The sequence below is a fragment of the Synchiropus splendidus genome, chromosome 11 (assembly GCF_027744825.2).
Source record: "Synchiropus splendidus isolate RoL2022-P1 chromosome 11, RoL_Sspl_1.0, whole genome shotgun sequence".
Classification (NCBI taxonomy): domain Eukaryota; kingdom Metazoa; phylum Chordata; class Actinopteri; order Syngnathiformes; family Callionymidae; genus Synchiropus; species Synchiropus splendidus.
Window position 1 is genome coordinate 17,771,573 of NC_071344.1, and position 25,723 is coordinate 17,797,295.

At 49.6% G+C, this 25,723-nt stretch overlaps 1 protein-coding gene across 2 annotated transcripts in view; it reads right to left on the reverse strand.

Annotated features, from left to right (window-relative positions):
* Nucleotides 1-7,943: 7,943 nt before the first annotated feature.
* ppargc1b (peroxisome proliferator-activated receptor gamma, coactivator 1 beta) overlaps nt 7,944-25,723 on the reverse strand; it is a 59,644-nt gene continuing 41,864 nt past the window's right edge. Inside the window, exons 2-12 of one of the 2 annotated variants that reach the window (XM_053879491.1) lie at nt 19,788-19,967; nt 17,700-17,888; nt 14,398-14,523; nt 12,177-13,155; nt 12,064-12,109; nt 10,844-10,908; nt 9,636-10,248; nt 9,503-9,560; nt 9,224-9,342; nt 8,727-8,842; nt 7,944-8,647 (exon numbers count right to left, since the gene is read on the reverse strand). In XM_053879491.1, coding sequence (XP_053735466.1) covers nt 8,556-8,647; nt 8,727-8,842; nt 9,224-9,342; nt 9,503-9,560; nt 9,636-10,248; nt 10,844-10,908; nt 12,064-12,109; nt 12,177-13,155; nt 14,398-14,523; nt 17,700-17,888; nt 19,788-19,967 — 2,583 coding nt within the window. In that variant the 3' untranslated portion in view covers nt 7,944-8,555. Of the gene's footprint in view, nt 8,648-8,726; nt 8,846-9,223; nt 9,343-9,502; nt 9,561-9,635; nt 10,249-10,843; nt 10,909-12,063; nt 12,110-12,176; nt 13,156-14,397; nt 14,524-17,699; nt 17,889-19,787; nt 19,968-25,723 lie in introns of both variants that reach the window. The other variant, XM_053879490.1, reaches the window with a different exon arrangement.

The following is a 25,723-nucleotide window of genomic DNA, read 5'->3' on the forward strand; positions in this document are numbered from 1 at the left end:
TGGTTCTGACTGGAGGACTGGTTCTGACTGCAGGACTGGCTCTGGTTGGAGGACTGGTTCTGACTGGAGGACTGGCTCTGGTTGGAGGACTGGTTCTGACTGGAGGACTGGTTCTGACTGGAGGACTGGCTCTGACTGGAGGACTGGCTCTGGTTGGAGGACTGGTTCTGACTGGAGGACTGGCTCTGACTGGAGGACTGGTTCTGACTGCAGGACTGGCTCTGGTTGGAGGACTGGTTCTGACTGGAGGACTGGCTCTGGTTGGAGGACTGGTTCTGACTGGAGGACTGGCTCTGGTTGGAGGACTGGTTCTGACTGGAGGACTGGCTCTGACTGGAGGACTGGTTCTGACTGGAGGACTGGTTCTGACTGGAGGACTGGTTCTGACTGCAGGACTGGCTCTGGTTGGAGGACTGGTTCTGACTGGAGGACTGGCTCTGGTTGGAGGACTGGTTCTGACTGGAGGACTGGTTCTGACTGGAGGACTGGCTCTGACTGGAGGACTGGCTCTGGTTGGAGGACTGGTTCTGACTGGAGGACTGGTTCTGACCGGAGGACTGGCTCTGGCTGGAGGACTGGTTCTGACTGGAGGACTGGCTGTGGGGCCCGCGTGTGTCATGGCTCCAGCGGCGGCCCGGAGGCGGCTGGGGAGGGAGCGTCTTATGAAGTTGCTGGTGAAAGTGCGAGGCTTCGCCCGCTGCTGCCCTGCAGACGTGCTGGAATCGCTGTGTTATTGATGGGAGCACATCGAGGCTCCCACCTCCAGTCGTCCGTAATAGTCTTACAAAACTCCGCGTGACGCTGCCGAGCTAATGAGAAGTGATGGCGGCTGCAGCCTCAGCAGGGGCCGGCTAAATATATCCCCCTCTCCCTCCCTCCCCCGGTAGTAATGTAATAATGGTCCAGATACATCATCTGTGTCGTCACGGCGGAGTGACGTCAGTCCCCGGTGATGTCAAGGCATGCTGGGAGCTCAAAGCATTGCCGTATACGGTGGTGGTGATGGAGCTGACGTAGAGAGCAGCCGTGACTGCAGCGAGCCGGGAGGGAGGGAGGGAGGGAGGAGCGGCTGCAGTTCACTCGGCGCGCCTGCGGGAGCGTCGTGACTGCAGAGCTGCAACACAGCACAGATGCAGGACTATTAATAGGAGCTGGTCTGCAGACTGAAGGGTCTGCAGCTGCCAGTGGAGCTCCAAGTGGGATGTGGCCTGGGCGCTCAAGTCCTGCTGCTTCACTGAGTCCGAGGCTTTGCTAGCTGTCACCGTCGGCGTCACCAGCAGCTCCTGCTTTGTGGACCGCTCATGGTGTGGAGGTCCTGGGAAACTTTCAACCTCCTTGTCTCATGGTTTTTCTTTTCTTTTCAACACCATTTTATTACAGTCCAGAATCAAACTGTTCTTGACAAAGAAGAAACCAGGCAAAATCATCATGAGTGTTTTCTCTCATTTCAAATCTGCTCTTCAAGTTCAAACTTGGTGAGGTACCGTATATGACTCCAAAGTTAAAAAAAAAAGTCTATGAAGAAATATTATTTTGTCCTATATCCACAAGTTTCAAGTCAATTGTTTCATACAAATACTTTGAATTTGTGTTGCAAAAGTCTCAATGAGGCCACATTTAAATACTTTTTTAGTAATTGGGACAAATATCTTAAAATGCTGATTTCTATTCAAGAAAAAAAAACAATTGTCTAAGTAAAAAAGAAAAGAAAAAAGTAGAAATACATAAATAATAATAAATAAAAAAGTTTAATTAATGTCAATTAAGGTATAGTATGGTTTAGAAAATAAAAGTCAAATTTCAAAAAGCTAATGACAAATTCAATCTGGTTTGATAAACTGGAAAAAATAATAATTATATATATATATATATATATATATATATATATAATTATATATATATGTGTGTGTGTGTGTGTGTGTGTGTGTGTGTGTGTTCCGTCACATGAGAGGTCCATGATTTCATGTCCATGTGAAACTCTCCCAGTCTGCAGAAGTGAAAGACATGTTTGGACATTGTTCTCTGATGGAAAACGATGAAGAAGTTAAACCTGGATCAGTATTTAACAAGACTGCGCAAACTAAAGTCCATATTTGGGAGTGAGAAGTCAAAGTCATTGAAATTGTTGGTGCTCAGCTGGTCACCAATGATGATAGGGAGTAGAAAGTGGTGGGTTCCATTCCCAGAGAGCGGCCTGAGGTGCCCCACCTGGGGCCCTTGGTGGGCCAAAGGTGAACCAGAGGTGAGGAGGTCAGCGGTGACGGCAGCGTGAGGCGGCGCTGCAGTGCGGCGGCATGTTTGCTGCAGTCACGACTGGCCTGCAGACACGACGGAGGACAGAAGGACAGTCGGAGGACAGGATGATTTCTCACGGTCACACTCCTCCCCGGGCGTCTGACTCCACCATCCATCTGGAGTTACACACCAGCGCTGGCTCGTCCTGGTCTCCTCCAAGTCTCCCGAACCTCCCCGGACCCGCCGAGTCCTGCTCCAGACGAACTTTCACCCACTTAAAGAGCGGAATTGGCTCAGGAGGCCGGGGGACGGGAAGTTGATGCCGTTAACCCTCCGACCCGTCGACTAAATATATTCCCGGCTGCTCCTCTGGGCCTGAACATCAGCGCTGATGTGATGGACATCACTGCGGCGCCAGTGTGGAGCAGCCTGGTGCCCAGCACCCGCATCATCAGTGCAGCCACTGACATGTGAATCACAATCTAGCCGGCCGGAAAATTGCCAGCGGCCCGTTAATGGGCCGCTGTTTCACCGGGACAGAAGTGAGTCCATCTGAGCGACCGCAGGTCTTTACAGTGTGCAGACGCACGCCAGCCGCAGAGGAGTGGCACAAGTGTCACCGCCGGCATCATCCCGTCCACCTGCCCGCCATTTTGTCTGGTGGGTCCAGATGTCTCTCTCTGACGTCTGTGCTTTTTCTTGTTGTTCAGCTCCAGCCTTGAGCAGAACCATCAGAACTAGAACACAGGGCTCTCAAACTCACTGCTGCAGGCTTGGTTCGGGTTTCTCACCATCCAATGTGGCAGCCATGAAACATGTGGTACAACAGTGACGGGTCCTGGTTTTGAGAGCTAGGCGCCCGCGCACGGAAGACACGCAAAGTTCCTGAACTCAACATATTTTGTCGACTCACGGCATAAAGGGAGGAGCCACTGCCAGGAGGGGGCAATACATCGCAACAAATGTGCCTTGTCCAGTGGCCTCAAACAAGGAGTGGATCCAGATGGAACTCCACCAAAAATGCCAGGTCCTTGTTACCAGCAACTCCCGAAGTAAGCTCAGAACCTTTGCTCTTATGCTGCTGCCGTCACAGACCAACTGAGGTAAGGACAACCCTCCTGTCACCCGTCTGAGTGTCTCAAGGGCAGGGAGTCATTTTGATCAGCCTCAGCTTGACAGGGTCTGGGGTTTGAGGCTTAGTGGTTTCGGGTGAGGATTGGGGACTAGGTTTAGGATAGTGGCTGCAGTAAGGTAGAGGGTTAGAAACGACAGCGTCTTCAGGTGAAGCAAAACCAAACTCAGAATCTGTTCATTAGGGTTTATTTTTTGGAGGCAAATCAATGAATATATGTTCTTTATACAGTATATGAGGAGCACGTCTCTACAGTTTCATAATGTAAACAATCTCTGAAGAGAAATGGATTCAGTTTAAAAGGAAGCCGTCGTCTTCTGTTTTAAACTATTTACACCAATTAAAATATAATTTATAACATCATACTTCTATGAAACTAGATTTTAACAATTCAAAAATACTGAAATGCCTTTTGTCTCCACATTCTCAAGACACATGAAAATCACACAAAAATGGAGGAACGACAAAGAAAAGAAAAAACAAACTAAGTGGCGCATAAATAAAAAAAAAAAGAGCAAACATATGTAAAAATATAAAATCTCACTAGCAGTATTTACCTAGGTAAAAAAAAAAAAGAACATTGTGTGAAGCTGATAGTCATTAGATGTCGACAAGAACAACAATGTCTGCCCTTTTGTTCGCACTCCACCACAACTTCGCAGTCCCGACCAGAGAGTGACATCTCTCAAGTCAGATTGAAATCTCGGGGTATCGGCCGGCGGCTCGCCGCAGGGGTACATTGTTTTCTCAACTGAAAAAACAAACAAACAAACGATGGTTTTCGCGGGCCGCTTTGTTTGAACTTTTTTTTTTGGTCAACTTGCCTCAAGTTTCGCGGTTTTCTTACCATTTTTCACGAAAGAAGAGTGGAAAGAAAGATATTGCATTCTAGTGAGGGGAGTTCCCTTTGGAAGTTTTTTTTTTTTTTTTGAAAAACTTTTTTTCGTTATTTGGATTCGCCGCCGCCGCCGCCGGGGGCCGAGCGCCTGGACCGGGCGCGCGACCAAACGTGTTCTAAACACTGAGGAGAAATGGTCAACATCAAAGTTTTCTATAAGAAAGTATATAATTATCTAGATATCTACACAAACACACAAATATATAGTCATATATATGTATATAGCTTCTTTTATAGTATGGCTATTAAGAAAAAGTCTTTAATTACGTCAGTAATTAATCATAATAAACCATGTCGGATTGGAAAGGAGCTGAAACGGTAATATTTTTAGTGGTAGCTTGCCGTCCCTCCTCCCCGCTTGATTTTTAAGGCTTGCCATGATGACAGATGGGGTTGTCTTCCACGCCGGTCACCTCGCGCGGGATCGGGCGGACGCTGTAGACGCCGGGTGGTGGAGGAGCGCTCGCAACTCGCCGACTGACAGACTTGACTAAACAAGAGAGTGCAGTAGGGGGAGAGGCTTCACGGGACAGTCGAGTCAGAGGAGTCAGAGATGAAGATGATGAGGTTGTCGTGGGGAGACAGGAGAGGATTGGAAATGAGAAGAGTTGCACCAAAGAAAGTTCTGACAGAGGAGTCACAGTTGACGCGGCTCGGGTCGGTGTGTCACCTGGACGCCTCCCACCTGAGGTGTTTGAATGGGAGGAGGCCCAGGGGCCGATGCTCAGGAGCTGTGACTGGGTTGAAGGTTGAACCCTCAACAAGTCGAATGATTTAGCTGAGTTGATGGACGAAGCCGTTGGTTTTTTATGAGAAACTTTCCGAGTCACAGTTTTTACATTGACTTGGTGTCTAGTGATCTGTAGCTGGATGACGCCTCTCTCGTATTTTTTTTAAATCACTCAGCCATTTCTAATCTGATTCACTTTCTGTGGTACGTTTATATTTTAGTTGTTTTTTTTTTTTCTTCTCTGCAGACAGACACCGCCATCCAACGTGTCTTAGAACACACAACAGTGGGGCTGGTGTTCTGCTGTTGGGAAGGGAAGCCCGGGAGGCCGAGGGGTGTCTTGGCATGGCGACCCACATACGCAGCTTTGACCACCAACTCTACTCAGAGGTTTTCCCTGACAGTTTCAGAACAAGTCAGTCAGCCGTTTCTCTCGCGACTCTAAACGTCTACAGCGTCCGCGTCGTCAACGCGTGGCGACCAGCCTCCGTTCCACCACAACATTCCGTGACCAGAGTCCAACCTGTGCACCATTAAAACGTGGCAATAACAGCTTTAGAGGATATTTGGGATGTTACTTGTGCAAGTAAATATTATTGAGTACACGTGTTGACCACATTCTTCCAGCCTCTGCGTAGTTAGCTTCGTGAATTGCTTGTGTTCTGGTTCGACAACCACTCGCCCCGCTGTACATTATTACCTCTTAAAAATAACATTTATATATATTGCATTTGAAATTGCTTCTCTTTTGACGTCAAAAAAATAATGTCCGAAAAAGAACCGGCGGCTAAAGGGATTTTCTTTTACAACAGTGTCGGACTTTGTGTAGTCGTTTCCCTTCACATCGAGACACATCTGATTAGCAAACCACCACCTTCCCAAAATAAAAACACACACAGTACATTTTATGTTTACAACGAGGCATAGTGCTATGTACACATTATATATTCATATATTATATTTTCTTTTTTAATATGTAAACCAGCACATTCTCTCACTTTTCTAGTCGTCCGACACCCTGAGCACAAATACCCGTCGAGTTTTTTTTTCCCCCGTAACTTGTTTGACACGCGACAGTAAGGCGCATTTGTACTCAGCGTGGGTTCCTAGTAAAAGTTGTTGGAGAATTCAGTGATGTAAACATTCAATTTTTTGTGTGTTACAGAGGAGTAGATAGATAAACTACGAGAGAGCGAGATTATCCGTCAACGAAAAAGGGAGCCAGGTTTTTTTTTCCCGGCGGGACGGACCGCTAAGGCCTCGCACCCGCGGACAGACAGGAAGCGATACAGTTTAAGATAGAGACATAGTTGTGTTTCAAAAAATCCCAGGCGAGGAGAGGCGAAGGCGAGCTACACCTCCGCGACTGCTCCTCGCCGACCCGCTAGCAGTGTCCGACTCACGCACGAGACAAAGACAAACAGTTACACAAGGACACACGGTCAAGACTCCAAGGAACCGGACACATTCAAAGAAAACCTTAGTGAGGCGAGTAAAGAGTTTGGGTGACGTCGTGGTGCCGGAAAAACAGAAGTGGGTGTCCGTTTATCGGGAAGAGCATCCGGATGGGTGTGAGGTAGCGATGCTGATACTGTACCTCCAGGCGACAAACGTTCTGTCATGCTTCCGTCCAAGTCAAACTTTTGAGAATCTGGTACAGACACGCTGATAGTGATGCTCGCAGACCGCTTGCGCCGAATTCAAACCGGTCCCCATTTGGTGCTGAGCAAGTGCCGCACAAGGATGCTCTCCCTTTTTATTTTTATTTTTTCCTACGACTGACGCTACTGGTTGCATCACGAGGCATCAGGCTAACCACTTTAACCCTTTAGAATTTACAAGCACCAAGAAAAGCGTCACAATCTTCGGGCGGGCGACGATGGGGGAGGGACACGGTTACATTCAAAACTTTGCAAGTACATTCCATTTGACTGAACGGGGTTAGCCTAGCTGCTAGCTGTGGCACAGGTGAGTCGTGGGAAGCTGCGGTAGAGAGGATGTCTTGAATAAACGCGATAGCTCGTTCAATTGAAGTTCAGTGTGAAAAGTGCCGACGGTTGTTGTGTCTCTTCCCCCATGTTGGCGCCGCTCGCAGCCGTCCGAGTGTAAACAATAACTGTTGCATTGGTGTTTAAGGTTTCTGTAGGCGGAAACACGTCTGTATCTGCGTTACATGAAAGACCTTTAGTCGGCGTGGAAATGATCTACATTTTTATCGATACATTTGGCATTTTGTTTTTGTTCGTTTTTTTTTTGTTCTCCGAAGGTGCGACATAACATTGGCTTACAAACACTAGCACAACACTTTATACAGCAACATTCACGATATTTAGTGTATATCGCAGTAGGACAGACGATTTCTTACACGCTAGCTTTCACTACGAGTTGTTTTACTCCATATGTCGCTAACACCGTTCGAGCTAAAGGTTTGACGTGACATAAAACATCGATTAGTACAGGTCAAATTCGTAATATAGTGACAGGACGGCCAAAGCTAACGTAGCCAGTAGTAGTAGACGTTTAAGAGCTACACACCGCTACCAACAGAGCATGAGCGGTACAGCACAGTATTGAGGAGGTGGTCATAATGATACGGCTCACTGAACAGGAAGCTATGTGTTGTGTTTGTTACATTATTTAGTGATCGTGATAGTGAAGTATTTCGACTGATTTTAGCCCGCTACCTTGAACTTATTTGTTCTGTTTCTTCTCAGAACATTTGGCAGAATAAACTGAAGTGCTTTCAACATGACAAATGTCCTTTCCACATCGCACTAAAGGTCTTTGATGTAAAAATGCATCCACATCGAAACTCGCGGCAACCAGTAGCATTAGCCGAAAAACCGAAGTGGCAGAGTTTGAGTTTCTGAAAAAGGGAGGAGAGCGGAGCGCTAACCTCCGTACAGTGCATAGATCAAATCAAGGAAGCACTACAATTACAAAAGAAATATGATTTGTTTTCTTCTTCACGTCAGATTTGTAAACGTTTTCATTAGTCAGGTGATTACAAGTTCTTATATCCGTTTGTCCATTACACACGATAGTTTTGAACATCCACAAGTTTTCGCAAAAAAAACAAAAAAAAAAAAACAAAAGCAGGGATTTTTTTTTTTTGTCGTAACCCCCCGGCTCTGACGACCACGAAACGTCGCCGGAAGTATTTTCTAGTTTTTCTTAGAAAACAAATAGAACAAGAACACACACGCAGAGAAACACACCACGAGGACCAATGCGAACGCAAAGATAGCAAGGATTTGCTACAGAGCTCTCTCTGGCCCGCGGGCGAGAGGACGCCACGTCACTGACACAGACGGGAAAGCAGCAGCTTTAGTCGTTATTGTTGATCAGCAGTATCACAATTGTCTATCGTCGCCGTTTCAAGTCTTGGTACCTCCTCCTCGCCGGGACTCCCGCTGGCGTCCTGGGCTTCACGCAGTATCCTCCGGTGAGGAAAAAAAAAAAAGGTCCTTATCGTTATTCCAATGGTAAAAATGTAAACATTTGCGAGGTGGCCTTGCTCAGAGGTTCTCGGAGGCTGCGGGCTCGGTAAGGCTGGCCAGTCAGCGGTGCAGGGACTTCTGCGCCTCCTTTAGCAGAGTGTCAAAGTCCAGTGCATCGTACTTGCTCTTGACTGGACCCGGACCCGCTTCGTCTGCCAGAGAGAGAGAGAGAGACCTGATCACTCAGGAGTCCTGGTTCGGACCAGCTGACGGGCGGAACGTTTCCCTTACCCAGGTCGATGTAGCGCTTCCTGGAGAGCCTCCGCTGGCTGGCCGGGAAAATATCACGGTCCCTCCAGTGCCGCTGAAGTTCTGACTGACGGATCTTTATCACGCCGCAGCGCTCCCTGCTGGCAGAAGACAGCATTAGCTTACGCACAGCAATAACGTGAGCTGCAGCTCCGCGCGACCGAGTCCTTCAATCTAACCGCCATCCTCAGTTCACTCCCCGCTCCAGCTTCAGGATATGACTCGCACAAGAACCTGACGCGTCTCTAGACAGCAAAACCAGTCGCAGTTCTCTAAGTCAGATGTGGTGACAACAATTGAGACTCCATTTTAGGTCTTAAGGTTTTGGGTTATTGCCGACAGAAAATTTGCCCGTAAATGAAAATATGTAAAAAGAAAAGAATTGGATGTGGACTCTGGCAAAATGCGCTGACTCAAACAAGAACAGTTCCCGACACGCCAGTCCAGTGCGTCCGATGCAGCGCTAGTGTGGAACTCACTCGTTGCAGAAGATGACCTTGCAGTCCTCCGCTTTGCCGAAAACCTGGAAGCGTTTCTTGAGCATGTTCTGGGTCATGCTGCTGGGCAGGTTGTGGATGTACAACAGCTGGCAGTCGTCCTGGCAACAGAGAAACCATGGCAACAGTGAGGACATTATGGGATACAGATGGACACAGGAAGTGAAGTGTGGAGCAGCAAAGGGAGACACAGTGTCCCTTCTGGGGGTCTATTATTAGTATTTGCTGCAGTGTGTGCGCGTGTTTGAAGAAGATCTTCACCTCGTCCAGCATATCTTTGTTGCTCGGCTTGTCGTCGGAGCAGATCTCCGAGTGTTCGCTGAAAGAGAGGAACAATGAGTGAGCAGGGGAAACCAGGTGGCGCTGCAGAGTCAGTCAAGCGCTCCTCACTGACCTGCAGTCCGTCTTGCTTGCTGGAGAGTCGGGGCACAGGTGCACTGGCGAGGGCGAGCGCGACCCGGAGGAGCGCTCCGCCTCTTCCTCCGAGGTGGGCGGCGTCGACTCCAACATCTGGAAGTCGGTCAACATCTCGTCGATCACAGTTTGCTCCTCCTCCAGCTCGGTCACATCGGGCGCCACCAGAGGGTCCGCGTTCTCCTCGCAGGTTTCTTCCACCAGGACCTGATCGACAGCCGGTTTGGGTTCGGGCGTGCCGGCTCGCTCCCTGCCACCCTGCGCCTTCAAGATGGCACCCAGGATGGCGGCGCTGCGTTTGCGGCTCTCGCCGAGGCTGAGCGCGCAGTAGTCGTGGTCGCCAAAGCTCCTGCGCGTCTCGCCATCGCCAGCTTGGCCCATCCGCCGCAGCTGCGCGTAGAGCTCCGTCTGCTCTGGAAGCTTCCGCTGGTGTTGCACGCGGCTCAGCCAGCTCCGGGACGCCGCATTAGGGGAGGAGAGAATCGAGTCGCCACCGCCGCCTCCTGAGCCACCGCCGCTTTTGCCGCCCTCTGCTGGCTTAAAGAGTTCATCCTCAACGGATTTGTGAGGAGGGGTGGTGGGAGGAGTCAGACCTGGAGAGATGAGTCACATGATCACAACCAGGAAGCATGTCTGAGCTCAAACATTGTCACGTTATGATCAACGGTTTCCTGAAAGATTTGACCTGTGAAACCTCTGTACACAACTCATTCTTTTCATCATTTAGTTGAGACATTGCCAGCAAAAGTTGTAGTTTAATTTTACAGTATTCTTTACTATTTTTTTTAAATAGAGCCTTTTGACAGAATAATTCCAATGAAATTAAAACTTTTTTTATAATCTCTTATTTGCAATTATACTTTACTTGATCTGAGCACTTTACGATAGAATCGTTTTGATGTGTTATTGTGAGTTACCGAGAATGCTTTTATTTTCAGTTAAAAATTAATTAAAATGTAATTATTCTTGGCGAAAAATTAAGCAAAGAAAATCTAATTTAAAAATGAATCAAATATGCAACTAATTTATGATGGTCATTCAGAAAAGCATGACTCATCATTTATGAACACGACTCATATGTTTTTGTGTTTATTCTCGATTAAAAAAAATCTAGTTTTCAAAATCTAGAATTTCTTTATATCTCCTGAAGCGGTGGAACCGCTCATGAAGCGGAGACGTCAGCGTTACCTGCTGTGCCGCACAGATCCACTCCGAGCGTCTGCTCGAAGCCCTTGCTGCTGAACTGTGACTCACTGTGGGAGCAGAGACAGAGGTTAGACGTGGACGCTCACGCTAGCATGATCCAACAAGAGCGCGCGCCCTCCCCTCCAGACTGGAGCAGCAGAGTCCCGCTGAACGGCTCTGCAGCTGCTTCTTATCGCAGCAGCCATGTGCAGCTTCTGCTATTCTTCTGCTCTCTTCTATTTCTGGCTCCTTTCTCTTTCTGCCGCGGAAGAAAGAGGCGCTGCAGAGTGGATTTGGCTCCGGGCGGAACGCTCTACCTCCCGTTCGAGGAAACGTGGAAATCAAATAAATATGAGAGAGCACTCCCAGTGACAGATTAGCGGCAGGACGGCGTTTGTTCACGAGCTGTCGCCGTGATTAGCGCCGGCTCTATTAATGACTGCTGCATTTGTGATGATGGCTGCACACGTAACGCTACACCTGATCACAGGCAGCAGATGGAGGAGGACAGCATCTCACCCTCTCAATCACACCTGGTTACCAGGGAAACGTTTGTGGAACCTGAAAGGCCTTTCATGCACATTAAGGCAAATTACTCAGAAAACATCAGACTGTCAACAAAGGTGGACTTGGAATGAGCAAATAAATCCAGGTGACGACCGATAAGAAGAAAATACATTTACACCAAACACGCTGTCTCTCCTGAAACCTCCCGAGGTTCTCCTCCGAGTCTCTCCTGGAGGACTGAGCTCCTCTCTCTAAGTGAGTCCAGACATTGAACAGCCTTACATCTCTTACTGTATAGTGAAAGCAGCGCAAGGTTAAAGGTTGCTGGTTCCTGGTGACATCATCCCGTGATGATCACCTGAGGTTTTTTGAGGAGCAGCTATCATTCCTGCTTCAATCAGACTAGAAACTTTGGTGCGTACAATCAGAGACTCCCTCAGAAGTGGGTCAGCACTTGCAGAAACCCTCACACACGGAGCCTAGGCTCGCGAGGCAGGGAGGATCACAGAGCACTGAGGGATGCGCTGCTTAACTGGCTCATTTGACCTTTATTCTGCGCTGCACTTGAACTCTGCAGACATTTGCACTCCGCTTTCCTCCCACGAAAACATGCTAATTGACGACAGCGTGGATGACCGTCACCCTGTGTAGCTGGGATGGAGTACACACCAGCGCCATTTCTCGATAAGCAGCAACGACTCAGTGCGAGTGCTCACCTGGTGGTTTTGGGGTTCAGCGGCAGACAGAGGCAGGAGCGCTTCTCTGCAGAAGGAAGACAGCGTTAGCTCGGATCAGAACCTTCTGACCCACGTGGCTGTTCTTCAATTACCATTGTGGCCGCAGGATTTCTCCATAGCACTCTCTTCACTTGTTAGCTTCTCCACTAACGTCTCCGTCGTGGTCCCGCCGCCAGCTTGGGTGGGAAAGACTTTTACCCCCAGGTGCCTCTCGTCCCCCTCCTCCCTCAGCTTCAACTCCAGTTCCCTCTGCCGCGATGGTCGTAGTCTCTTAGCGAAGCGGCTGGGGAACGAGGCCAGGCGTCGCGAGCGCCGGACTGAGAACGAGCCGCCGTCCTCGGGCATCTCCAAAAAAACCTCAGGAGAGTCGGCTCTTCTCTTGGGAGAACAGGAGTCTTTATGGAGCTCCGGTTTGGGTGAGCTGGGGGACAGGGTGGTGGTTGATTTAGTGGCAGAGGGAGTCAGTCTGCTGGGGCTGTGGGGGTGGGAGTAGGGGGGGCTGTGCAGTCTGTAAGGCTTGCTAACGTCGTAGGAGCTGCTCTGCTGCAGGAGCTCGCAGAGAAGCGAGTCGGCCTTCTGCTCCCTCCGCCTGGCAAAAGGTAGTCTCCGCGGGGCGCTCGTCGTCCCGGAGCTCGTGCTGGGACCGCCCACCAGGACCACTCTGGTGTTGGAGGAAGTGGGCCGGGAAGTTTCAGGTCGCGCCCGGTGCCGTTGTATCTCGCGGTCCTTGCGCTCCCAGCCCTGCTGCTTGCGCATGGGGAGACAGTAGGTGTGCATGTAGGTGATCAGCTCCACCACCGAGTGCAGTTCCTTCTCCGAGCTGAACTGAGGTTTGGGGGGCTCGACCGGGGCCGCGGCCGCCTCCACCTCACTGCTGGAAGACTCTTCTTCTTCCTCCTCGTCCTCCTCAGACTCGCTGTCCTCATCCTCTTCCTCCTCCTCATCTTCCTCTGTCTCAGGGGTCCGGGTGTCCTCGGAGTCCCGGGCGGTTGTGAGGTGGCGGTGCAGCTCTGTACAGAGGCGACCGGCTGGACGGACCGCCCGAGGCTTCCGCTCCAAAGGGGGGTCCGACTAGAGGTGAGGGCAGACAGACGTCAGGTCAGAACACAAAGTCACCAATTGCAGAACCAGAAGAAGACCTCAGCGGCCTCGCAATCCCAGGTCGCTAGACTTCAACTTGGGCTACTCCTATGATTCTACCCCAAAGGTACACTCGGATGTTCTGGGGCCAAACTTCCGATGCACAAGCAAAACCCCCATATTTGATATCGTGAAGGAATGAATGAGTCCCACTCGGAAGTGAAAAGACAATGTGATGTCATCATCACCCGACCCCGCCCACTTTCACACTGAACTTCGGACTGAGACGCGTGGTGAAGGGGACGTGCATCCAGGAGACTCTTAAGTCACCTGCAACGAGGTACTTTTGCTACAAATACACACTTTCTGAAGATGCTTTTATTCGTCGACCCATTAATATTTATTGGAAAATGGGGCGTCCAGAAGACGCACCGGCGTCTTCAGCTTCCCTTCCTGGAAACAAGGAGAGCGCGGCACTAAATCTTCCGAGTCTGAGCGATGATTCATTGTGCAGCTGCACCGAAATGTCTGCTTCCATATTACTCATAGAAGAGCCGATGATTCACTGTTGCCCTTCTGCCCTGTCAGTCAATACTCTCACCATCTGCCACGCCGAGGCCCGCCAGGGTGACAGATCCAGGCCCGGCTTATCCGCGCACCGCTGTCTGCGGTGCACCGTGTCCTCGCTGGTTAAGCCGGAGCACGAGGTGACGTGGAAGCTCTCAGTCAAGACAGACGAGCGAGTCGTGGCTGCGGCTGGATTACGTTTAATGAATCCCTCATCACTTTCTCCACAACACTAGCACCGTGTATTATTTACATTTGGCTTCTTGGATTTTTCACTGTTTGGATTATGATGTGATATAACTATGTGTATTTATTTTATTTTCAAAAGTTGAACCAATGTTGTTGTCATGTTGAACAGTTTATACAGCAGTTTATGGCATTTAATAATACTTTAAAGGGACTTCGTTTTTTTAGTTGAATTTTAATCAATGTATATTTTTTCATTCTTATTGCAGAAATTTTATATATTTTATTTTATCTACACATAAATTGTATTAAATGAAGTATTTTCTTTTTTTTATTTTTATGGAATTTCATAGTTTTATCACTGTTGTTTGAGTTACAATCAAACTTCATTTGATTCAAATGTCTTCTGCATAATTCCAACATTTTATTGCAACATGACACGTGCTGTGACCTCTTGACCTCCCCGAAACTGCCCCTCACCTTCACAAGCGGTCGGACGGGCCGTAGGTGCGACCCTCTGTTGTTGTAGCGATGCGTCCGAAAGCCGTCTTTGTGGCCGTCGCTGCCTGTGGGCACGTTGGGAGGAGTCAGGAGCAGCTGCCTCAGCTGGGGAGAAAAACACGCATTAGTTGGTCGGCCATGTTTTCCGACCAGCCGCTTCATGAGATCACTTGTGTTTTGGGCCCATCAACCTGGTGATGGTGAAAGCACTTCCCATGACCTCACATAGTTTCTAGCAAGCTATGGACTGGAGGTCCAGCCACCAGTAGATCAGGACTCACCCTGGATCTCATGAAGACTCTATTAGACCTCTAAACATGTCAGTTAAAGAAGACACTCCTCATTCCTCCCGCTCACTCTCTCTCTCTCACATCCTCCTCTCTAATCCCAGAGAATTCCAGAATTCCCACCTTCCCTCTCTCCTGCCGTCACCTCTCTATTCAGACGCAGCGCAGGAATCCATGGCGGGGAATTACCCCTCAAACAGATATTAACAAATCTGCATTATGCCACTGCTGCCTTCTCTTTCATCTGTCTATTCATCCATTCATCGCAGCGCACCGGCTTCATGACGGGGCCATCAGCTGATACAAATCAGCTTAGAGAGAAAATCCCGGCGCTAAGCTGCGCTGCTTCCGGTGAGGATGAGGTGGAAAATACAGATGTGGTGGGAATGGAGAGGAGGCGGCTGCAGGCTACCCCAAAATGTGAGGCGACAAAACTGGAATCAGTTAAAAAAAGCCAGAGTTATAGATCACAGGTGAGAGCCGGGCTCTGCCCCGGGGCCTCCTCCACTGGTCAATATCTCCCCAGCGAGGTTCCTGACCAGATCACCCAGTCAACTCAACTGCAGCAGTTCCTCTGCCAGTCTCTCCCGGGGGACAGGTGAGAGGAGGAACCCACCGCCCACAGCTCATCTCACAACTGAAGATCCTTCTCTCGCTCGCGAACAAGGTCCTCATCAGAAGGCCTTCCCAGACCTTCATGTTATCTCACTTTAGCGACCGGCATGGCAGTCCTGAGGCCATAATGAGCGATGCATTATCGCCCCGCAGAGCCTGGCTCCGGCCCCGGGATACTATCTGGGTCAAATGACGGAGCGGCGGCTTCATTAATGGGCCCCTTTGTTGGGCGCCAGCACTGCTACAAGGGGGCGAAGGCAGCTCCGCAAGAGGAGACTGAAGGTTCCAGTCTGTGTGGAGCATTGAGAGACCCTCGGGGTGGGGTTGGGGGGGCTCCTCAAACACTCTGGATGACTTCAATGAAGGCCTTGTTCTGCGGGAGAACCAGCAGGAACACACACATGCTCGGACATCAAGAGCGTCTCAAGAGCCTTCGCTCTCAGAACCTCGCTCTGCTTCATATGCAGTGTCAACAGAAGGAAACGCTGGCCCAGGACAGACGCAGTTCCACTCGTCACCAGGAGAGGGAACCAGCGCACACATGTCAACAGATGAGCGGTCATGTGACTGGAAGCACTCAGCTGATGGGAACATAGATGAAATGTACACACACGCACACACTCTAAACAGCATAATGTCATTACAGCAGGCTTTCCTGAGCCAGTGAACGTCAGCTTGCTAATGTAGACGATGAAAACAGAGCCTGCAGGGGGGTTCAAACACGGCGGTCCAGCGTGAGACCCCGGACCCCTGGGAATACTCCACACACAGAATCTCAAACGAGTCTGGACTCGTGAGAAGAGAGCGAGCGCTCCGGCAGGAGCAACAAAGATCTTCTCTGAAAGCAAATGGAGGATCTTTGATTAATCTCATATGAACCGTGATTTTGGCTTCCAAAAATGAGATTATGGACGTAAAGTGGATTATGCTAGATCGCCCGTCTGCAGTCCAGGACAGACCTCATCTTTTTCAGTGCGCACTGAGCAGCCAGAACACTATGACCTGTCGAATGTCGCCCATGACCTGTTCTCACAACTGATGCGGTGTTGAGTTACACAGTTGAGGTTTGTACGGCACCAAGAACGGACCTCGACAACTCGACAATGCAATACGAAAAGTACATCAAGGACATGTGAAGGGATGGAATGAATCACATCCGAGGGCTGCTGGTTCTATTCCCTGCAAGACCTCCGTGGAGATAGCGAGAATAACCCGTGACAGCTGATAGATCTACTCCATGTCTCAGATGACTGAGCCCCCTCACGCAGAAAGAGCCCTGGTTGACCTATTTAGATTGTCAGAACCAAGAGACAAGAGGAGAAACCAACAGAGTGAAATGCAGTCTCCAGGCTCTGCACTTTTTTGGAGGTGCAGCTTCAATTTTCAGACTCCACTCCACATAAAAAAGCTGGTTGAGGGAGCTGATGCTCATCTGTTCCTCACATACTAAAGGTTAATTCACTGTCGTGTAGCTGCAGTGAAGGGTCAGTCGGAGGTTGCACGGCTGCTGTTGGAGCCGCTCTTAAAGGTTCTGTTGACACCAGAACCTCAGCGTTTATCTACCACATGGCTTCTGTGTTGAGACGCTAAACAAGCAGACACATGACCGGATCAACCTTGAAGGCTTGAAGTCAAAACACGAGATGAGCGTGGGTTCCACTCTCGCACGGCTCATCTCGGAGTTGCTGGAGGGCGAAGAGGATTTCTGCAGACGTCAAAATTTATTTACATATGCTTTTTTCTGTTTGTGACGTGTCTTCACTTGAATTATTAATTGTCCATGATGACATGAGCACAAGACCACTCTTTGACGCCACAGCAGGTTGAGACTTGTTCGTGGTCGTAATCTTTTGGCTGAAAGAAAGTTAACTTTGTTGTTTCCAGACTCTGATGTTGGATCAATGCGCGATAACATCGCCGACCTTTAAACTAGCCTCATCGCTGATATGCGTGAACCCATGACCTGCTGCCCTTCAGCACCGCAGCAGCACCTCTGAATATTCACAGCACTGATGGCCGCTGTCCGCGGCTGCTGCGTGGCGAGCGCCTCTCGGACGCCGTTGATCTGGACAGCAGCAATAAGTTTTGCATTACGTTCCAGCTTTCCGATTCAATTAGGGAGCAAGGAAGGGGAGGAAGAAGAGGCACCGGTGGTGATGCAGATTTTAGGGAGATCAGGTGCAGCAGAGGGAGGAGGAGGGGAGCAGGGGAGGAAAAACAAGGTCAGTTCCTAGAAGTTTGATTCAGGGAACAGCAGAGAGGCACCCAGTGTGAGGACGGGGGAGGGGGGACTCTGACTCACTGTCACACACAAGCAACACTTCCACATCAGCCCGAGACACTTCACAACATCTGTATCGATCTGGAGGCGTCTCTTACTAGAGAGAGGTCTTCAGTGTGAGCGCCCAGTGAGTGACTGAGATCTTCGGGGCTGAGAGCGAGACCCGCCTCTTCCTCGTCCTTGGGCTCCTCCTCCAGGGCCGGGAAGACCGAGAGCCCGCCCACCTCACCATCCACCATCCCGTCCAGGGTGAGAGCGGCCAGCAGTGCCGCATGCTCTTCTTCTATCTGGAGGGGGAGAGCGAGAGGCCGGTCAGGGTCAGCTTCAGATCACACCAGGGGCAGGGGACTTCACCCACCCGAACCCAGAACCCAAACATTGTATCTTGTTCAGTGTTTTCTTGACTTTTTTCCATTAGAGTCAAGTTTTATTTTCACCCAAGGTTTCATTTATTAGCTCACATTTCTACACTAACTACACAATTTTTTTCAACTAACATTTTTTGGATTATTGTTTTTGTTGTTCATAAATTATCATTTTTTTATTTACATATTGCATTTTATTTGTAATATAATATTATTTTCACATTTATTTTTTTCAAAAATTGTATTATAGATGTCTTTAATGATCTCAGTCATCTTATTGATATATTTATATTTTTAAAAAATATTGAGTTTTTTTCAAAATTTGAGAGTATGATTTTTTTAGCATTTATACATAGGTTTATTTTTTTGTCTTTGCTACCCACATTTACTTAGCTGTCAATACAGTTAATATGTGAAATGGCTCAACACGACTGTCCATTAATAAAAACACAAGGTAATAAATAAATCAAAATGAATCAAAAACACAACACGACAGCGTTCTGCCAAAAACTTGAACCTTCCTGACTGCAACACTTCCTGCAGGAGGAAAGATCTTCAGTCACTCCGATGAGCGCCCTGCAGTTGCGGGTCTGTTTACTCGCGCTCGGCTGTCATTTGCATGATCCGTCGCTTAAAAAAGTGGGAGGAAAGATAAACTGCGGCGACTTAATTAAAATGTAGATTTTGGGGCGCGCAGTGTCACATCTGCATGAAATTAAAAAAACACATGAATACGTAAGTCTGGAACGGCTTCCGTGCCAGTCATCTCGTATTTGCGCCGGTATGATATTGATCGGCCCGAAACTGCCGGCGAACACGCTAATAAATAGAGTAATAAGCAGGGGAGGAGGAAGGGGGGCGTCTGGGGTGGTGGGGTCCCGCGTCTCACTGTCCGTCAATATGCCACTTATTTACAGCGACGCATTGACGCCGGCTTCATGTTGCGTGGGATCGATGGCACAGCAAGATTAACCTTGAAGGGAAACATGGAGACGCCGCCGTTTAAACCAACTGTTTCCAGTTCCCGATTTGCGGTGCATTTGGTGTTCATGATGAAGTTTAAGATGCGGTGACATTGGTGTCCACCAGAGGGCGCCCCGGGGGAACCCTGGCACTGCTCATCAAGCCATGGATGAGCCAGAGTCCACACTGCTGGGTGACTCTGGGTACCTCCGACACATTAAGCTGATGACTGACGCAGGAAGTTAACCGTGACAGGAAGTGAGTCGGATCCTCACAAGTCAATCAAGTGCAAGTGTGTGCTCTTCAGAGAAAGCTGAACAGGCTGGCGAGTTACTGACTCGCACAGCACAAGTCGCTTTCAGGGGGTTGGACAGGAAGCAGGTCTGACCCTGGTTCTCCTCACTTTGGTTCACCGAGTGACAACTGTCTGTCCCGACCCAGATGAAGTGGAAAGGTGAGCTGGTGTCCATCAGTCCCATGACGCGACGGCCTCTGTGGCGCGGCCAACTGGCTCGAGTGGGAACATGATCTACAGCCACTATCATCACGTTACACATCATCATGGGGGGAATTACTTCCTTGGCAGATGAGACCCGACCCAGACTGGCGCTCGCTGCCAGGAGCAAAGCAAACACTGGCAGCTTCACAAGCAAACCATTACAGCAGTTTTACGCCTCGGATGCAGCAAGACTCTTCAGGAGTCCTGTCGCTCTGACGACAAGGCGTCACAGAGAAACCGTGTCTGTGAGAGGATTCACTTGAGTCACTCAGATGTGACTCAAACACCAGCGCTCTTCAGCCCACCCCCTGCTGGACAAGACAGTCATCACATATGAAACAGGTGCAGTGGAGTCTCACCTCGAAGAGCTCGTCTGTCGTGCTGTAGTGGATGGAGGTCGGCGATGTGCCCGTGGACTGGTCGTTGCACCACTGCAGCTCGCTGAGGCAGTTGTCGCTGTCGAAGTCGCTGGGGTCCAGCTGGGAGAGGTCAATGTCCGGGAAGTCCAAGCGGTCCGAACACACCTCCTCCTCCCCATACTGCAGGCAGAAGAGAGTCGGGTTAGGAGCGCACAGCCATCCCGTCTCACAGCGAGTTCAAACTCCGCCGGCTGATTTCAGGGTTTTCTCCGAGGCTCCTGCGCTTGGCTCCGTGTGATGACTCAGTTCACCGTCTCTCTGGAGCGGCGCCGGCTCATTACAGATAATGAGTCTTGCATGTTCCGAGAGGCTCGACAGCGAAACCAATCGAGGCGTTCACTTCAGCAGGGTTCGGGATTAGAAACAAACGTGTTCTGGTAGCACAGCGAATGTTTTCCATCAGGCCTGCCATCGTTCTCAGCCAGCAAGAGTCGTGGCATCATTAGCTCGCCGTCGTCGGAGTACAGTGCTAATGAGTGGAATTAGCCGCTCGGCTACTTGTAGTTACCGTCCGGGAGCTCAAGTCAACTGTCACAGGCTAACATGCTAACAACAATGACTCATATTCCACTATCCTTGTATGACGACGCAGCAAAACATCAAGATGAGCCACTCTGGAGGGGAAAATAACAATATTCACAGCAAGTTCAAGATTCAAAATAAAAATGACTGATTTGTTTTTCAATATCAAGTATGCAAAAATTAAATATCAATACTGACAAAAACTGTATGTTCAACAAGTAAATACAGGGTTTGGACATAATCATGGAAACACTATCTCACATTCTGTCCTGATAGAAACTCAAGAGCCCCAAACCTAAGTTAACTTGACTGTCATGTTGGACAACCAATTCCTCAGGGACCTCACAAAGGCCCGACAGCATCATTCAAGGGCCTCCCGAGGCCCCCGGACCGCATGTTGCCCAGAGCCTCCTCAACAAACATCTGAAGTACCACAGAAGTTCTGAGGAGCTCCTGGTGTCCCTCCAGGGACTCACTAAATTCACTGGAAAGAGCTGTGACGTGGATTTCCGTCGCCCGAGCTGCAGAAGTGGAGCTTTCTCAAGAGTCTGTGGTGATTAAAAGCAGAGCACATGTGGTCTGCAGGCTGGCCACACGGCTGCAACTGAGCCGGCAGCAGAGCAGGAAGTGTGTCTACGTGACTCAGCCTGGGAGGACGTGTCTCCGGAGACCGAAGGAGGAGGAAGCCATCGGGAGAGGAAGACATCAAACTGTATTTTACAACGATCCAGCGGGTGAAGGTTTGCTCAGAGGGTGTGTGCGTGTGTGTATGAATAACAGGACGTGAATGTGCTATTGTGTGAGCGATCAGGGAACATGGCCGAACCAGTTCCACACTGTAGCGTCCCTTCAGCAGACAGGGTCGACCAGTTCCACCTGTCGGCTTCTCACAGAACTGAGCTGGGTCGTTTCCTGAACCTTGTGGGGGAAGATGAGGGTTGGCTATGGTCCTGAGGGCGGGGCTCTGTCGGCACCACTGATGTCGGGCGAAGAAAGAGGGAAACTTGTGAGACGAGGTGGAGCTGAGTGGAACGCTCCCCGTTAGCTAGTTAGTTTAACGAAGGCAGCGTGAAGCAGTTTGCTTTACAAGGTTCAACATCTGCGGGGGCCTCTTCTCGCCATGTTTATTTGTTTATTTGGGTCAAGAAACGAGCGGCACGGGCCACGGTTCAAAACTGGAATTACAGTGGAGCTGCTTCAAAGAAGCACGGAGAAGATGGAGGGATGAAGAGGAGGAGGAGGAGAGCAGGAGGAGGAGTCCCCGGGATGGAGATGAAAGCAGAGAGAGATGGATGAGAGCATTAGGAGGTGAAGAGAGCGAAGGGGTGAAAGATCCAGAAGAGAGGGAATTGAGAAAGATGGCAGCGATAAAGAAGAGGGGAGGGTGTGGTGGAGAAGAAGGGATGAGGGGGGGAGAAAAGGAGGAAGTGATGCCCTTTGCTAGACCCTCCCATCGCTTCATCAACCTGCTGGCGTGTGTGCGCGCAGGTGTGTGTGTGTGACTGTGTGAGAGAGAGAGAGAGCGTTGTTAGCATGCAGCTCACATCCTCCTCACGTGCATCCTCGACACGTCCCTCCTCTCTCCTCTTCCCTTCATCTTCTGCCACCACTTCTTTCATCGCTCTCCTCCTCCCGTCTCTCCTCTCATCCTCCAACACTCCTCGTCATCTTCAGGCATCATTTGGATTCCACACCAAAACAAACCAAATCTGCCTGCTGGATCTCCTCAGTGCCCTCCGGTGGTCGGCTACAGCAGCATGCCAGCAGAAGTAAAGATGCATTACGACCACCTGACTGACAATGTGTGGTCGCCATGTCTGCAGCAGACGCTAACTAAATTGTCAATTGCTGCTAGCTAGCATCGCGACGACCCAAGGAGATTAGCCAACGTTCTTGACTAGTCAACACGGGAGTTTCATGTCTATAATGTTTCACCATAGCTGGGAATTAGCAGGACCATGAGAACAAACAGGAAGTGCCCCTGAAAAATAAGGGCATGTGGAACGCAAGCAGGAAGTGGCCGAACACAAGATTTAACAAGTGACTAGTGGGAATAAAGACTCGTCCAGGGGGGAACAGGAAGCGCCATGCTAGCCAGATGATCACTGTGCACCAGAAGCCAGACCACATCAGGACCATCGCCTCCTCTCTGATCACGCCTCCTCCCTCCATCCATCCCCCTCGCTCATAAACTCCAAGGCTGATTGATTCCTGCGTCCCCGCTCCTCCTCCATCCCTCCCTCCTCAACATGACCAACACGTCCCCCTGAACACGCTGGTCACTGATGGGTCAGATTAGCCCTCCTGCTATCTCACACAGGAAGCGGCATCACTGAGTCTCACACGTCTCCGCGCCGCTTCCTCCTCGGCAGCGACGATAACGTCGAGCAAGTGCGGCGAACGCCGGGCGACCGTGAACAAAGGAGCGGCTGACTCACTGAAGAAAGAGAGACCTGTCTAGCACAGCTCTGATTTCCTCCCTCTGAGCTTAAACTTAGTATTCATCAGATGACAATCAGACTGACCTTTGATCTGGGAGGTGTGTGATTGGCTAGTATGTCCTGCAGGTACCAGGACACACACCAACAAGAACCACACATTAACCCATGAGTCAAGAGCCACCTCGGCCACAGGCTCGACTCACTCTCTATCATCAACATTCAACACATTATCGTTTTTGTTTTATAGTCGGTTTATTTGTTCTTGGCTTTTCAGAGACGGAAATTATTACACTGAAACTTGTTTTTATGGCAGGAATACTACGACTAGTTTTGTTTTGAGTCTTTGTTCTAAATTTAACTGTCTAATAAAAGATCATTTTCCCCAACCTACTTCCTCTGAGATGTTTTATTCACTGAAGTGTCTGAGCATTTTTCCATAATTTGTTTATTTTAATCAAAAAGACTTTCTATTTTTGCAACTTAGTGGACATATTTTCGGTTCAACCCAAGGTTGATTGAAAACAGTCAACTATCAACTATATCAAAAAAATGAGTTGGTAGAATTATGAGGCCCAAAACAACAGATCCTGAACCAAAGTGGATTTCAGACTCGGAAGCTGCTCCTGGGAAGGACGGGGGGGAGTCGGAAACCTGGTCCTCCATATTCCACTGTCTCTCAGCAAAGCCGGCAGATAATGAGCAGCTTTGTTTTGCTGGCATATATACAGAGAGGTCAAAGGTCAGGGCTGAGTTTTGGATGCACGTTTCACAGCTCTGACCCCAATTACATCGCCTCGCTCTCTCGACAATAAATTTCTGTTGATAAGCCTTTTAAACTCCGGGTGAACCGCGGCGTTCCTTCGAGTGCTGCGATTCTCTCACTTCAAAGAAACGCTACGTTTATTTTCAGCTTTAATCCGATTGTTCTTCGCGACACGTGCGACGAGCGGATGCGCCAGTGTCTGAGCTCAGACCTCGTCGTCTGCAAGATATTTCCTTCAGACTTCACACCTCCTGGTCGTGATCAGGTTCTGAACTGGGTCTGACCCGACTTCCTCTGAGAGGGAGTGCATCACTCATTCTGATTCCACTGGCCACACGCGGAATAGTTGGAATCGTCTCCACCAATTGATCCGAGCCCATTACACTCGACCCAAATGCAAAGATGATTTATGACCCGCAGGTGGTGGAGATATGGTCGCTGCTGCATCTGCAGGCAAAGGTGCAGCTCGAGGGCTCCAGCTGGACTCTTAACCTCCACAGCGCTGATCTTGACACGATTCCAAACCACCATCAAGAAACAGACCCCACCTGTGAAGAGGAGGTACTACAGCGCACTGTGCCTTCGCGTCCACCAACGGAAGGATGACATGAGTCTCCACAGCAGCTGGAACCATCTCTATCTTCAGAGACTGAAGGATTTCACACGAGCGACGCCGGGGGAGCAGATTCTCACGATCCGGCGGATTCCTTCCCCGGTAACAGCAGAGAAGCCTCGCGGCCTGTTCAGAGGCTGCGGGGACGATCGCACATTAAAGCCGAGCTATTAATAGCCGCGCTGCACGTGGGCGAGCGGTGGAAGGAAAAGGCCGCTCGCTGCTGCAGCGTGCCACTCTGCTGGTCTGTTTCCTTGGGCATACACACAAACACACACCACATAACAGCCGAAATTACGAAGCTGACTCATAAACTGGAGGAGATATAGGTCAAGATGCTCCACAGCTACAGAGGGAATCATTCGTTCTACTCAGAGTCTTTGACGACTCAGCTCAGGATTTCAGCACAACAGCAACGGCGAGCAGTTCCCAGCTGCTTGAATCTGGGATCTCGTTCTTTCAGTGACTAGCAGATCCATCCTTCCTCCCTTCACTCGAGACTTGGTCATCCAGTATCCCGTAGACAACTGAGGGGTTCAACTGGGAGGAGGCCCCTGGGCAGACCCCGGGAATATTCTTGCAGGGTCAGAAACCAGTTGAAAACTTCACTACTTTAAATGACTAGAAAGCACTTGGAGAGCGCAGACCTCCACCAAGCAACTTGTTTCCAACCACAAGTGACTGTCAATGCCCTACAGTTAAAGCTCCTCCCTCCTGAGAGATTGCTGCTCTCGGGTGGGTTTGGAGCATCTGAGGGGACAGGCTACGAGCAACCCAGACACCTCGACTTCCTCAGCTCCCTCAGAGTCAAGTCTTTCACATGGTAATCCAGGAATCCACCAAACCAGAACCATCTGATGCCCAAACGACCACAAACATGTCTTGAAAATTTCATTGAAATCCATTGATAACTTTTTTTGTTATTTCACTCAGACTCAGTACTAGATCCTGAATTGACTTGCCCCGCCACTGCCCAGCTCCACTTTCCACTGACCACTTGTTCCCTTATGTAAATGACAGTCACAAGCCTGTCATGTGATGTTGAGTCCTCGCCAGACTTCTGGACTTTCCAGACTTCCCTTCTCACTCACTCACTCACACACACACACACACACACACACACACACACACACACACACACACACACACACACACACACACACACACACACACACACACACACAGACGTGGCAGAAGCAGCACCATACAAGGTCACACACACGCTGGGAGGGAAGAACAGAGAGGATGAAGCCGTCATCGTCATCCATCTACATCCAGCTAGCGGAGCTCTCGCTCTACAACCTGAGGTTCGGAGGTTCTACAGACACGACGGGGATTCCTCTGAGATCCTCTCGTCAATCAACCTTGCTCATTTACGCTTTGATTAGATTCAGTACCACACACCTCTCGACTTGTGATCTGTTAGCATCAGCTGCTACGTCCACTACAGTTCCTGCGGACTGCAGCTCAGAAACCTTGATGCAGTACGACTTGTACCTTAATATACATGATACCTAGCTTGGTGCAGGTATCATGT